This window comes from Cygnus olor, chromosome 23, assembly GCF_009769625.2.
Source record: "Cygnus olor isolate bCygOlo1 chromosome 23, bCygOlo1.pri.v2, whole genome shotgun sequence".
Taxonomy (NCBI): domain Eukaryota; kingdom Metazoa; phylum Chordata; class Aves; order Anseriformes; family Anatidae; genus Cygnus; species Cygnus olor.
The window spans coordinates 490,006-506,073 of NC_049191.1; the positions used below are offsets into that span (position 1 = coordinate 490,006).

The 16,068-nt window shown below is 47.6% G+C and overlaps 1 protein-coding gene across 3 annotated transcripts in view; it reads right to left on the reverse strand.

Moving 5' to 3' along the window:
• GRHL3 (grainyhead like transcription factor 3) overlaps nt 1-16,068 on the reverse strand; it is a 39,192-nt gene that overhangs the window by 20,205 nt on the left and 2,919 nt on the right. Inside the window, exon 1 of one of the 3 annotated variants that reach the window (XM_040535157.1) lies at nt 8,346-8,539. The exons of 1 other annotated variant lie outside the window; for it this stretch is intronic. In XM_040535157.1, the coding sequence (XP_040391091.1) occupies nt 8,346-8,362 (17 nt within the window). In that variant the 5' untranslated portion in view covers nt 8,363-8,539. Of the gene's footprint in view, nt 1-387; nt 438-8,345; nt 8,540-16,068 lie in introns of those variants that run through there. One more of the 3 variants, XM_040535158.1, reaches the window with a different exon arrangement.

Sequence of the window (16,068 nt, forward strand, 5' to 3'; positions counted from 1 at the left end):
GTTGTCTTTAGCATTTCTCACGCAGCCCTCCCTCCCCTTCAGTGCCGCTGCTGTCTCCAAGGCGAGCAATCGGCATGACTCAGATTTCACTGCTGTCGACTTGGCGATGGGCTGTTCAGTCCTGTCTGGACAGGAATCCTCACCCATTCTCAATCCGATCTTCTCAAGGAAGAATAGGCAGCAACAGAGCTTGCTCTCAGGGTGAGACTCCACTCCTATCGCTTGTAATCAACATAGATAAACACACCGTGGTAGGATGTAGCAACAAAGCATTCAGGAGCTTAAAAAAGCACAGATATTACCAGGAAAAATGATTTGGAGCTTTCTTCTCCCTCACCTAAGCTCTCAACCAAGGCACTCCTTGTTCTGCAACTCCATTCTGCCTACCTGCTTTGTCCATCTGGCGTAGCACAACCACCATAACCATGAGCTGCTACTGCTTTAGGATTTTATCACCCGGTCTACACTTTGGAGGCAGAGGAAGATGGGTGGGGGAGCTTGAGATCACAACCACTCGCAGCTGTGTCCAGTTTACGAAGAATACAAGTTTGAAAGGTGCCCTAGGAACCTACATCTTATTTCCACATGTGACTTCTGGCTTTGCTGGGTAGCCCTGGCTATGATGCTTGCAGACATTGATACCTCAATCCCTGCCCACCTCACACCTTTGCTAAGAGAAACTGTCCCTGTAGCAGAGGTGGCACAACAGAAAACCCACCCTACCCAAAACCTATTAAAGTAAAGGCACTTTCCTAAAGTCCCAATACATGCACTAAACTGGAGGAGACCTAAAATGTGGGCACGTGTTGCCTTATGCTACTCCCATTACAGAAGCAGCAAACTCCAGCAGAAAGAAGGGACTGGAAAAGTCCCTGAAAGCCACGGGGCCAACAGCCCAGCCAACACAGTGGCTCCTGCCATGCTCTGGCAACTGCATCGGTCCCAGTGAGCTTGCACTGATTCACCCAGCTGGGGACCTGGACCAAGCTGACATTACAGGCATCCCATTTATTCCGTTTTGTTTCCTTCATATGAGTTCATATGATACCTAATAGTCACTGAAATTAATTTGTGTAGAGCCAACTATTGTCTCAGATAGAACCCTGCAGCTGGGACAGTTCTGCAGATGAGACCCAACACAGACTCCATCCCACCTTACTTTTCCAGAGCAGACTGCTCTGACCCTATTCCAAAGGGTCAACAGGGTTAGCCAGTACCTGAAGAAAGAGGGTGATGTGAGGAGATCAGCAAATATGATGACATGTTTAGAGGCACCTTTTTGACATTCAGATGCACTTCAGTTCATGTAGCTACAGCATACCATCATGTCGGTTTGCTTCTACACCCTACCTACAACTCAGCATTAGCAATCTCTGTGAAGTAGAGATACAGGAAAGATCTGGATCCAAATCCAGATCTAAACACGTGTGAACTTTATTTTCATCACTCCCTGTGATGCTTCTTCCATGTGGTTACACCATGTTTGTCCACTGCAAACTGTCTGCTCTGTTTGGCAAAACAAATGTTCCTTTGACAGGCAGTTGCCTTGGTGCAGCAGCGCAGACAAAGCACGGATCGGCTGGTGAAACACAAACACATGGGCCCAGCGGCCTCCCTTCTTGTGTGCACAGACTCACCCCACTGGGGCCTCGGGGTCATGTGCAAAGCAGGGCATGATTTTGGGAAGGGAGCAGTCTATTTGTTTCCAAACAGTTTAGAATTTGACACAAGGTGATACCAGCCCCCTTTCCCCGCTCCATCCCACCCAATCCATGTTTCCCCAATTTATCTGTCAAGTCTACCATAACAGTGGCCTCCTGATTATGAATAAACACTCAGGGTTATGCTGAAACAGGAGAATATGCCCAAAGGGTCCAGGTGGGGAGATCAGCCAAGCAGGAAAGAAACACTTGTATTCCTTTTGCCTTTTGTTGGGTTTCAGTGGGTGGTTTTGCTGGCCTTTAAGCTTTGTGTTGCTTGTCTTTGTTCTCTCCCCATAACTGATTAGGTTGCAACCTAAATATTGGCCATGCCAGATGCTGATGGCTACAGGGAAACATCAAGTTGTCAAAGGAACAGGGAATCCATGGCAACCAGCAGCAGGAATTCCAAGTCGCAGAACAGAGACCCTGGCCCACAGGACTTCAGAGATATCCCAGGCCATGCACACAGGGGCTATTATTAGCCCTGGTTTTGTGCATTGCACTCGCCTCCCTAATGAGATAACCCTGATGCTCCCCAAGAGTCTCTCATCAGTAGATTCCTGCTACACCTGGGAGAGCAGGACAAAAGCAGCAGCATTTAGCATGCCTGCTTTCTCAGGGCAGAGATGTTAGCCTGTAAATCAGGCCCCCTTGCAAAGGAAGACAACATCCCATAGAACAGCCTAGTTTCTAAATCCAAACTTCTGAGCTATATTCTGATTTTTACTCTATCTTCACAAGTTTAATAGAAGCATATCTAAAGACAATGTGGCCATACAGCTACCTGCATGTGTACTGTCACAGTCGGGCAAAAATCCAGAGAGAGACAGAGCCAGGAAAGAAAAACAGAAAAACACACAGACTAACAATGAAAAATGTCGCCTAGATGCCAAGTACAATACAGTGTCGATTCACAGGTGTGAAAGGCCTAGGAGACCTCAAATCTCAGGGCCCTGACCTCCCCTGCCTACAGGCCTGAAGTGTTTTCACTGGCAACTGGGTGAAAATGCGCCCTGTGCCACTGGATTTCTTCAGGGGCATTTCACCTGCACGATCAGCCTTGGGGCAGTGCAGCACTGAGCCTGGCACCACAGCCAGATGTCTCCTAGCCACCCCTCAGCTCTGTTTCACCCACAGACAGCGGAACAGAGGGAAGGCGCCGTGTCCCGTGGGCAGACACCGGGGGCTGAGAGCCCTGCCCGGCTCCAGGACGCAGCCCCCTCCCCAGCTTGCCTGTGGAGCCGAAGCCACTTGGAACGGTTTGCAGACTGAGCCCACAGACAAACCTTCCAGGGGCCGGTGTGCCCAAGTGACTTGCAGGGAACAAACCATAAACCCTAGATCCAAGCTCAGAGTTCTTCCATTTTTCACCAGCCTAACTCCATGCTTTTGGAGCTATTTATTATCACGGGAGGAGAAACAGACGAACGGGAATTGACATTACAATGACTTGTCCAAGGATGCTCGGTGAAGGTGAAGGAACAGAACTAGACCTGAATCTCTGCTATAGCAAGCACTTGCTATAAGCCTTGCAAGCACTGGACTGGTTCCTGCCTTGCTAGCCTGAAGGGCTCCACCGACGATTCAGCGTTGAATGATGCTGGGGGGACACCAGCTGGTATTGTTTTACCTGATAACATCGTCCTTGAGCTATCCACCCACACAATCATATTTCACAAATGATTCGTGTTTTAGTGCCTTTCCTGCCTAACATAACAAATTACAGCACAGAATTAGTTTGCAGTTCAGGAATTGCAACTACTTTTTTTCAGAAGCTGCTTTGTGATGTCAGATGCTTCAGTTTTGAGGCGCCCGAGTTTCAGGGTGATCTGCCTTCAAAGGGAGAACACAACAAACAGGCCCTGAACAAGGGCCTCCGAGTGAACGTCTGCTGTCACCTGGCATGTCTGAAACACTGCTCTAAAGTTCTACTCTTATTTTCCCTGTAGACAGATAAGGAGACACCTTGTGTGTACGTGTATTCATGAACACAAACCTTCCCCTCCACCAACACCTAGCGCACACGCACACACTGTATTGAAGCTCCCAGCCCTTCCAACGCCATGAGAAGGTTTACACATGACAAGAAGTCTTCATAACTTGGAGAATTGGGTGCTTCCAGTTATTGCTTTTGTTTTCAGTGCTTACGGATTTCCTCCCAGAGCTTCCACATCCAAAAACCTAGCTACTGGCTATTTTACTTTTTAATTCTCATCTGTGCACCTCACTACAAGAGATGTAACTTTTAAGAAATAACAAATAAATATAAATCACAGCTTTACAAGACTTGGATGAAAAAGCCCAATGGTAGCAATAAAGTAATATGCAATCTTTTGAGACAAAGTTTGTTTTCTCCTGCTCTTCAGGTAATCAGGTTTTAATGTAGTAAACAATTAGGGGTTATTTGTACTGTAGCAGGGCCTAGGGTCCCTGACAGAGAACAGAGCCCAGTTTTACTCAAGCTTCTGTACTTCCCTCATCACATCCTGTCAGAGAATCCTGCAGTTACACACTAAATAATGGGGCTGTCTCCTGGAGTTACATTTTCCTGTCTGATGCTCAGCACTCCAGAATGCAGTAAGAGCAGAGACTAATATTAAGCTCACCTAAAATTTGTTATTTTAGAGTTACTTGTTGAATCTCAGGCCTCCTACGTGTTCTGAGAGCCAACAGGACAGTTCAGTCCACCCATTTTAGGCTGGGGTGTGCTGGTCTCTTCCTGCTGACTGCAAACACAGTCAGCTAACAAACTTGGCACCTGGACTGCAGCTGGCTGAAGGTGGGTGAGATGAGTTCTCCAGTGAGTTGCCCAAGAGGATACAGGAAGCGTGTGTCAGGGCAGGAGAGCTGCCACAAGCCTCACCTGATGCACCTCACTCCCCTGCCCACCTTGCCTGATGTCTGGCAGCAGACGAACCTTCTTCAGCTGCATTGTGGTCTATCTGCATGCAGGCCTGGCGAGAGGCAGCCCGGGTCGGCTCTCCCCGTTTGCTTTTCCCTTTCTTCCCATCCTGGAGGGACTTTTCAGGCTGGCCAGTTCTCACTCAGCTGGCAAGATCTCCTGTAATGTGCCTGGCCGCAAGAGTATCCTCTGAACATATGTCCCCAAGGCCAGGCAAGCCTTTCACTTTGCTATTTAATCAAAAAACTCCATGCTGTGTTTTGAACAATGTTTTTGCCAAACAAGGATGATTCATTCCATTCTAGGTATAAGCCCATTAAACAATGCATTTCTTGAGAGCAAGCATCACAGCTCGGATGCTTGGCAAAGACAAAATAAAGAGAAGAAACAAAAACTTAATACAGCAGGTGGCTGGCACCTGGGAGCCAAGTATCTTGGTAAATGACCCTTGCCCCTTTCCTCTGAACACTTCTGGTTATGAACACTTCAGGGACAAGGACCACTTTGGGATCAGATGTTTCACAGTGTCTAACACCCTGCTACTTTCACCCATAACCACAGCCACCAGCCAGAAAAACATAACACCTAGAGGAATAACAACAAACAAGCCATCACATTTTCTTATCTTCTGAGCCTTTGAAACTTGGGTATTAGCAACAGAGTTTCAGCCAGAACATAATCAGATGTTAACTCAGTTCCTGGTTAATGGACTTTTCGGCTGTTACCTTCGCCATCCTTGAACACACTACACGAGGATCCAAGGCACAGATCGGGAGCGGTCTCTGCCACTCAGCTGAACTGAAGCGCTTGCAGGTGCAAGGTCCGTGTAAGTGCATTTCCGGATAAACACTTTGCGCTGATCAACAACTCAAACGCCAGACTGGACAAGTGGGAGCAGATCCCCATCACTGTAACTGTCTTTGTTCTACAAATTTCATTGGAATTATACTGGTGTACCAATCAATTGAAAATGTGACCCAAAGCATCAAAGCAGAGATACTATGTAAATGTTGATTTATCTCTGCTTTGAGTCTAGAGTTTATTCAGAGGGCTTTTACTTCTTTGTTTTGAATTGCATAGCAGCTATTTGGTTGTTGTTTCTTTAATTTACAAATCTCTCTCTCTCTTTACATAATTAAAAAAAAAAAAGAAAGAAAAAAACACATCTCCCTTGAAAGTGTACATTGCTTCAGCACGGTTATTCCTTGTGTGCTTTACTGCCAGGATTTTATAAAAGGGCTTTAACTTTTCATTCACCAGGAGCATAACTCAAGTTTTAATAACACACCTTATGCATGACAAAAATTTGCTTCTGGCGATCATGGTTTCGACCACAAAACCACAACTGGGAGTAACTCCTGGTTAACTCCTTCAAGCCCACGCACTGTAGCATTAGACATAAGTTCAATATAGAAGACTATGGAAATTATCAGTTAGAATATTTTATAATAGGCAAAACATCTCATTCTCTCATGCCATGCTAGTCTCTTCCCAGTCCTTTCTGTGAAATTAAAGTTGCAAAGGGAAAGATGAGAGGTGGTTCTCCCTGTAATTTTGGGTGACAGCACCAGTCCACAGGGATACCGCAGGTACCTGACAGTTGGCTACATCTGGGCACATGCACAGCTCAGCTTGTTGTGGGGGCTGCATAAAACAGCCTCATTTCTGTGAGACGGACAGACAGGCACTGCTGCCCTTACCAGATCCTCTGAAACTGTCCCCAGAGCCCTTTCCGTCCACTGGTGTCCACAAAGCTGCCCCTGTATGACTTTGGCCCAGGTATTGGCCAGAGGTGTACGACTGCACCAGCCCCATGGCACAGGTGCGGGGCTGCAGCAGCTCTTCACAGTGCTCGTCTTCCCCCCCGACGCTTCCTGTCCACCGAGGCACAGCACCCAAAAGCTGCCCAAACCTGGTGGCTGGGCTTTTGGTACTGCAAGGCTCCCCGCTCCCTTCTCTCCTGCCACTGCTCTCCGGTCAGCCCTGCTTTGCGGTGAGGCCCTCCAGAACCTTTGTGCTCATGATTTTTTTCTGGTAGAGCTCTCAGGTACCTGCCCCACAGTGCAGCACCAGCACACGCGGTCTGCAGGGCCCACCTGTCTGCACTCCCAGACAAATTTTCCCCAGCTGTGGACTAGCGAACTAAAGCAGCATTTTCAGAGAGATCTGTGAATGTGTCTGAGGGCTCAATCTCGAATAACACTGCAGAGCCTTTTACCTATGGAGGTAACCAAAGTTCCATGCAGATCTGTGCTAAGGACTGCAAGCAGATAGCAACCTCTGTATCTTTATCAGTCTCTGGCGCTGAGATCTGAATCACAAAAGGGATGCTACTCCCATCAGTTCCCCCTTTCTCATGTGAAAGGCACAGGGGTTAACAGTCCGTTAGAAAGAGAAGAGTCAAGCAACCATGTAATTCATCAGGTAACATAATGCCCCAGTCCGTAATTAGTAATACATCAATCTAATTCTGCAATGCTCTGTGTACACACAGAAATGCTCTTTAGCATTTTGAGAGTAAACCACATGGCCTGACTCTAAGTTTTAAAAACACCAACTATAAATTACCCAAAGAGTTCAAAGGTGAAAATTTAAGTCACTGATTCTTAATCGATCCAAGCATACGGATCCCAGTATTTACATAAAACAATAATCAGTGCTGCACCTTTTCAGGGCTCTCAGTTATTAAGAGATTAGCTGTCACAACACCTCCGTCAGGCTTGTAAACATGTACAGGTACGTGCTTTTCTTTCAAAATAAACCTTCTGGAGCACTGTATCTGTACCCAGATATACCCATATCTGTGCGTATATTTTTAATAAATTTTATTATTAAGACATTTCTTGATACATTTCATACGAGGCAACATATCTAGATAGCTTTCTAAGACTAGATTGACAGCAGCATTTACTAATTTTCTATATCATAGTTCAATATACCACCAGCCTTTAGCACATCATGTCATGCTATTACGACATTCCTTCACTTTTATTCCAGAGGTGCAAGACATGCTAGGCAAATGCATAACCATCGGTATCCAAAGTCCAAAATATTTGGGAGGTCCCAAGATAAGAGGGAAGAGTTATACAGGATCAGCAAAATGTTAAATGCTTTTCCTTGATTTCAAAAAATAAAAATAAAAAATAAATTTAAAAAAATCAAAATAAATGAATACAGTTACAGTTTGTAACAGTTCTATCTATTACTTGATAGAATAATGTGAATCTATTTACTTTAATGTGCTCCCCTCTCTTATGCCCTTACTTCCCCCTAAAAAAAACAAAACAACAACAACAAAAAAACATGCTAGAAACTCATCCAAAACTGCTAAATACTTTGGAAGGTACTTTCTACAAAAAACAACAACATAGGATCACTGTAGCATATGTTAGATTTTGTTGGACTGAGGCAGAACAGAGGTGCCTCTAGACAGAAACCTAATGTGTCAAGTTTTAGTCCGGGAGGAAAAAAAAAAAAAAACAGGATCATGATTTTAAAAAACTCTCTTGAATAACAACAATCTGAAGCAATTTCTCTTAAGAGCAGCAACAGGTTAGCAAGGAACAGAAAGCCTGAAAAAAGTTCATGTCCATTTTTTTACTTCCATTTGCAAACAGCTGGACAGACAGATTAACCCAAGGAGTCCAATTCATTCAGACCTAGAGTCCTTAACCAAGCCTGAGAAAAAGCACTCAGCCTACACACAGGGGAACCGGGTAAATAAAACAACCTCTACTTACTCGAGTTCGTTAGACATATTTCCCCACGTTTCCAAATCTTTGTAGACGGTAAATTCGGATGACTTCTCTCTGCTAGTACCTGCTAAATACAGACATTGCCTGTGAAGCGCAGTGTTTGATTTATGTCGAGGTTTCGCGTGCAGGTATTTTGCTGACAGGTAGGCTGGCGGCGCGGCGCGGATTGGCTGTGGGCACAGGTGCCGTGGGACAGGTACACCTAGACAGGTGCAGCCCGTAACCCTCTGCGTGCCGGCCTGCGAGGCTGGAGGAGGGCGGGGAAGGAGGGAAAAGCCCCCGAGGGAAAGAAGATGTGATAAAGAAAGGAGTGGATTCGGTTATTCATCTCTGTGATAATTAGTTTCAGTTTGGTGGACGTGTTCCATGTGCTGCAATGCCAAAGACCTGTCATTTTTAGGAATCTGGGGGCTGATTTGTCCTTTGCTGTTTCTTTATATATAAATATACAGACAAAAATGCATACATATATATACAGGAATAAATTAAGGAAGAAGAAAAGCCTCTTTGTTTCCTCTCATTCCTAAATGGTAATTGTACCTACAGACTAAACTTCTCTTTGCTTTTCTCACCTTCTCTTAGCAGCTCACTCCAGGAAGTCTGTGGAGGTTTGTGTTTTTTTCCCCTAAAAAATAATTTAAAAAAAACAGACTGTTAGATGCCAAGACATGCAGGGAAGCCACTGACTCAGGAGATCTTTTCCATTGCAGTGGATACATATGGAGCAGGTCTGTGGGAGAACCCTTCTCCGTACCACCTGCACATGCTGTCCTGCCTTCACGGCTCGGACAGGAACATCGCAGTGAGGAGCCCAGACACACACTGTTTGGGAACTGTCTGCGGGAATACCACCCAGGCAATAACTCTGGAGCAACTCACCTGTAAAGGGTGAAAAGATTTATGCAATAGAACAAAACTCATCATGGATTCAAGCACTCCTGTTGGACAGTTTCTGTCATCCGTGTTGCAATGAGGAGGCAAAGGATGGGCCCAGCGGGTGACTCACGTTGACTCGATTTGGAAGGCAAGAGAGGATTTTACAAGACAAGTTGATACAAGCCTTAAAACAAAGGGAAAAAGAAAGGCTTCCACCACTCATTCTCATCCCCCATCACTCTGTCTCACTGAATCTGTCCCAGTTGGTGCCCAGCACCAGCAGATGAATACATGAGTGGAGAAAGCTTGTAAGTCTTCAGCTCCCCCAGCTTGGTGGCAAATGGCCTTCCCAGCCCGCTCAGGCAGGCGTAAGGCATGTCTGCACAGGCAGACGTGGAGAGAGCATAATAATTTGGGTACAACACCCTTCAAGCACACCTATATGGCTCCTGGCCTTACACGGGCTCCGAGCGCAGCCAGACGGACTCTGGTGCTGCTGGGGCTCGCTGTGGGCCCTGGCCCCGCTGCGCCACCCGGGCAGCCAGGGAGTGGCCAGGACCCACTTTCTGGGAACGAAAGCCAAAGGTGTAGAGAGCACTGGCTGCCAAAGCCTTCACCAGGGGGTAGTGCGATACCCAAAAACCAGCTGAATGAGGGCTGACCATCAGAATCAAAGCCAATCAAAGGCAGAATCAAAAACCTTGGCAAGTTCATGACAATTGGAGCTGTAGTCCTGAGTACTTGTCCTTTACTTGGATCCAGCCAGAGGGTATTCCACTGGCTCTGGGTAGTACAAAGAGGAGCAACATCCCCTTAGGGGACCTCCAAGTTTCTTCAAGCCTTTTAGAGAGATTTACCAGATTCCAGCAACAAAAGTGAAGGAGGGGAAAAGTGAGCTGAGCCAGACCAGGCAGGGGGATGGCAGGGCATGGGATTCTGACCTCCCTGAGAAAAAAACTGTGTCAAAGAAGAAAGGGAGAAATGTGTCTGACAAAGCTGACATGCCTTGCCTTAGTGAAAGGTGCCCTGTGGGCCTCAGCACCACCATGACTAGGTCAAATCCACGTCCAGATGGAAATGTTCAGGCATTCAGACTCTGCTTTTTGCATAACAGCATGGATGATGCTGTCTGCTGCTCTGCGACAGGGGATAGGAGGAGAATGAAATCACCAGACACCTGCAGGATCCTGAAGCTAAGCCCTGTAACCAGCTGATGAAAGAGCCGGGGAGCCCTGCTCCTGCCTTGGGGGCTGTAAGCCCACCCCTGCTGCACTTGCAGCTCTCTTGCCACAGCTCAGATGGAAGCAGGGGCAAGCAGGAGTAGTCTGGGCTTACTGGGCTCCGGGGCCTGCCTGCCAGTTGGCAGTGAGGCTACGTGCCCTGTCCGGCATCTCTGTCGCTGGAGTCTGCTGGAGAAGCCACAAGGTTCCTTGGGAAGCTGGGATGGACTGGCAGAAGGGACAGTAGCACAGATTCTCCTTTGAACGAATTCACCGGGGCTCCAAAAGGACAGCTGCAACTGTCTCTCTTGGTTTTCCTGCCTCTGTTTTTAAGTGTTAAGTTTCTCCTTTCCTTTGCTGCCACTGACCCAGAACCTCATCCTTTTCCTGCAAGGAGCTTACTGCAATGGCAGACAGGGAAACTGCCAGCTAGGCACATGCGTGCTCATTCTCGCACGCAGTCTTATTTCTTATGCAATTAGCTATGCGCCTACCCGCAACACCAAGGCGCTCTCCCAGCCTCTAGGAGTTACGGCGCCTCGTTAAAATGGCTCACACCAAAAACGTCCCCTTTGTGTCAGCACCACACATCTGTCTGTGTGGCAACGCTGGCTGAGCTTTGCTCTCGGGTACCTTTCTGAGGCCAAGTGATACTTTACCACCATCATTTCCACAGAGGGACCCCCACAGCCACCCCCCAGCCAGGGTTACCCCACTGCTGGTGGAGGAGGATGGCACCGGGCAAGGGGTCGGTGCCCAGGGGGAGGCAGGAACAGGCGCCCGCCAGTTCCTGCCGGCCGGGACCACCCTCATGTGGCCCTTGCCATCCTCTTGGGCACCATGGTGTTCTTCTGATAGTGTGTGCTTCATGGCGCCTGAGAGGTCTCCAGGCCTGGATGCCTAGACAATCTCTTTGACTATGATTTCAGTATTTTTAATTTTTTTTTTTTTTTAACATTTATACCCCACCCTCCAAGAGTATCTGGTGAGGGGGTGGGTTAGAAGAAGGAGACCAAGAGATACATTCTCTGTGCACAAAACCCTCCCACTTCCCTTCCACTCCCCTGTTAAATATACCTTGGAACAAAAGCTCTTTATGATGCTCTAAAAATAAAGCATGAAGCAGTCAAGACAAACTGCAAAGTTTAAAAGAGAGGGCCAAATTCTGCTCACAGCTACACCCTCTCTAAGGTAACAGGGTTGCATTTGTGTTTGGATTGTTAAATCCTCTTTAAACATCCATGGGCAAGCTGTGATTAGCTGCATTTCATCAGCAATAGATCAGCAGCTCGATGACCGAGGACAGCATCACTCACCAGGTCTCCAGTGCTTGCCCTCAGATGCCGCTGCTGCACCAGAAGCCAGCTGGGTCTGCATCTGGAGGAGCAGCCCGAGGCGCAGTGCAGCCCTGTGACATGCTACCCTGATGGTCCTATTCCACCCTCCGCCACCGATTTGCAGTGTGACCTTGGATAAGTCATTTCGCACTCCCTGTTCCCAGTCTGGCTTCTTTTCCATGTAACAAGCAAGTAACCTCAAAGCAAGGGCTCTTATCCCTTGGGATACATGGCTTTTGCCACTGACAGCTGTCAAATATCCTTCCCAGTTGTCCCGTGATGTGCCAGGAATTTCAGCTGTGCTTGACCAAGTGTTATTAAAATACTTCAACAATTAACACGCAGTAAGTGGAAGCAGCCTGAAGCAGGTTAAAGTGAGCTGTTCTCCAAAGGGAGATGTGGCTGCTTCAGGTGCTTTTCCAGGAAAAACATGGCTTTTGCCATATACGTTTTTATAAACCTTTGATATCCAGACCAGACGGTGCTACCTAGTGAGGCTCCTGCCTCCTAGATCCTTTTTCGAGAAGCCAGAACAAAAAACTGAACCAGAACTTCCTTGGGCTGCAAGCCTGAGTCTGGCAGGACAGCCCTTTTGCTGTTTGTACAACACATAGCACAACAGTGGCCATGAAAAGTCACTCTGTAGTGCTATTGTCATATCAATAATGAGGAAAAGTAAAAAAAGAATTCAGTTCTCTGAAGTGAGCTAGAGAGATGAACCCTTCGCTGACCCTTCCCAGCAGCTGTTTTCCAGTTAGGTGAACACCAATATCTGCAGGGTGTCTGGGAAGCTGGCTGGCCCTGCTGGGTCCCAGTACCACTGAACAATACGACCCAATGCTTGCATGTCTTTTTAACAGAGCCAGGCCAGGTTGTTATTACCTGTTGTAGCCCACGGGGCTGTAGGACAATTCCTGTTGTCTTTATCTAGTTCTACCAGTTTTTACACAGTGACAAGTTTGGGTTGCAAACAACTGACCCAACTAAGAGTCTTCAGGGCAACCACCTTCAGATTAAATAAACAAACATGACCCACAGTCTCAGCCAGCTCCTCTTAGCTTCACTTTTTCTCACAGAAGGCTCTGAGCGCTTGGCAAATGCATTGCTGGGTGGCTGTGAGGGCAAAAGACCTACAGCATCTGGACAGCTGAGGCAAAGCCCTCCACCTCCACAATGGAAATGTGCTTGTTTGCTCGGCTTGTCCTACCAGAGCTTGTCCGTGCTCCCATTTTGGAGCTGACTTTCAGGGCATGCATTTAGCTGACACCTGTCAATCCAAACCCAGCTAGAAGAAATCCACAGTGGGGAATGGAAATGCCAGTTTAATCTATGGAGTGAGGGACTTGGATGGAGATGTAGCAAGGATGCTTTCCATTTCCAGACAAATATGCTACCCTGCCCAGGCTTCCTATGACATTCAGCTACAAAGATGTACAGGGAAGGAGTCAGGGGAAGGTTTCATAGAAGAAAACTGTGTCTTCTTTAAAAGGGATTTCAGACTGAGTCCAAGTAAACTTTGCCTTCTTACCCCAGCATCCACCGGTGAGTACATTTTCACAGTACGTTCAGGAATGAAGATACAGGAATGAAAATAACTCCCTCACACACCCCCAAAAATGAGCAATTTTAAGACAGTCCCATAACTGCCAGGGACCTGTCTTGTATTTTTTAACTGAGTCCTGCGCTTGGCAGGACCACAGTTCATGACAGGTTAGTGCTCAGGCTGGTCATATTGGAATCATCCAAGCCCACTGCAAATTTTAATTGTTTTTCACTTCTGTTCTGTACCCGTCCTTACTCAACCAGTCATGACACCCTGGTACAGGGGATGTTTAGGGATGGCCAGAACTGGCACACAGCAGCGGTCATCCTGCCTTTCTCCATCTCAGCATTTTGGCAGGAGCTGACTTTCCCACAATACACTGAGAAGGCAGCTGTTGAATCTGATTATTTACAGAGAAAAGGAAGAAGGAGTTGGCTCTGCAATCTTGATTTGACTCTAAAATTGTCCCTGGAGTTGGAATTCCCGTGCTTAGATCCCAGGCCTGGTTTGGAGCCACCTTCCGCTCCTGAAGCATTCAAATAAAAAGGCAAACATGGAGGGAGGGGAAAAGTAGCGAGGCTGGGCAGGGGCTTGGTACATCAACTGTGGGAACTGAATCTCATTTCCACTGAGAAAACTGGAAACCCCTGCCAAAGGGCCTGCATGAGTCACCGAGCTATCGTCTTGCTGGCTGGTGCTGTGCAGGTAGCACAGCACGGTTCTGAGCAGCTTCATGTGGGAGAAGCACCTGGTACCCAGAGCTCTTGTTCTCAGCTATTTACAGGCAGGGAGGGATTTTCCTTTGAAAATCTCTACCAAACAAGCCCAGTGTTGGCCCAGCTCCCTCCCCAAGGGCTCCAGCTTTGTCATGCTAACACACAGCCATCAAAGGGAAAAGAGCCCCCCCTGCAAAACACGGGAGCCCACCACTGCCTGTCCGCGCTACAGCAAAGCCGGCAGTGCTGAAGCCTCCTGTAAAAATGATAGTTCTGGGCTGGCAAAAGGAAAAACGTGAGCTTTCAGACTATCTTATGGTGCAAGCACAGTTCAGGGGAGCTGCTGCAGGATGCCATCTTTGTTTGACACCATGAGTCGGTCAGTGGCTCTCTGGCTCCCCTTTGGTGCCGCACACCACTTTGGTGCCCACAGGGAGAAACGCCGTGGGAAAAGCTTCATGGGGGGCCTCGGGCCCAGCACCCTCAGTGCCCAGCCCCTCTCCATCCACACGGCAGCCGCATCCAGCTCTGGATGAATCTGTGACCTAGCAGGGACGGAGGTAATCCCAGCCAGGTGTCCTCACCTGCCAGCACTAATGCACTGCAGTCCTTGTCCTGCTGACGCCTCTGTCAAAGGAGCAAAGGCTGCAGGGCTCCTGGGCTCCTTCTTGTCTTTCCCCATCAGAGCTACAGTATGTGAGCAGGTGCATGGCATCTTGGAGGAACCCTGAAACTCGGCCAGCATGGTGGAGATAGACTCCTCATGGCTCTGAAGACTAGGAGAGAGAAAAACAGACACCCATCTACTCCACCCTCTGGTAGTCGGCAAGCTCTCTACTTCTAGCTGGTACCTATCTTTCATATTTGATACCAAATAAAGGCCCACTTAATTCTGACATGCTGTACCTGCTCAAATTGCTCTTTTCCTGGCTAGGCCATAATCCAACATCTAAGTTGAAAAATCTTTCCATCTTAAATGAAACCTAAACTCATATCATATCAGTGCATCTCCCTCTCAGACAACAAATCTAACCAAACCTCGTATGAATTTATTAGATCCTTTCTAAATTGCTCAGCACCTGGTAATCCACAAGCCTTCCTACACAGCAAACCCAGTGGATGAGTTTGCTTTCAGTCTGCCTCTGTAGGGGTGGGACTCCCTTCCCAGGGCAGGAGGTTGGTGGGGGATTAACAGAAAGTTCATTGCAAGGTACCAGTTGTCCCATGGAGTGGAAAAATATCAGGTAGTTTTGCAACATTTAAAGAGATGCACCAAGATCGCCTTGGGTGGCAGTTAGCACATAGGGGCTGCTGGCCCTCAGGGGCTTGGGGATTTTCCTTCCCCATAGAAGATGCCTGCTGCAAGAAGCACATACCTATTACAAAACAAACTGCCACTTTAGCTTTTCTAAATCACTCAATCTTGTTTTACTTCAAGATCTGAGGATCAGCCTCTCTTCTAAGCTGACACTGCTGTATTTTCCCATAAATACTACACGGCACCCAGATACCAGGCACTGACGGCCAGGTAGGCTTCTTGGGAACGGAGAATACGATTTACCTGCAAACCTCTGATGCTGATTTGAGCAGCATCAGCACTCATCACTGATATTCAGGGAGGACCTGTTGCCATAGCTCGTATCTGAGGCAGCTGAATAGAAAGCGGGAGACCAAAGCACTGCTGGCTGCACATCGGTGTGCCTGAACTTTGCCTCGCACAACCTCTGTGCCTGTTCCAGCAAGAGGCCTGTCTGGGCAGTCCTGCGCTTGGACAGATGCCACCCTGGGCTCTCATGGGATTTGGAGCCATGACCGTACAGCAAGTAATTTGATGCAAGTCTTAGAAAAATTTGCCTACCGTGAGTGTCTAGTCACCCACGCAAACCACTAGTGGAGATGTGACTTATAGCAATGCATTTTTACCCCAGTTTGAAACAAGATCAAACAAACTGTACTGCGCCAGCACAAGCCATGTCTCTGCTGGAGCCGGAACTGGAACTTGTGGCCCAAACCCAA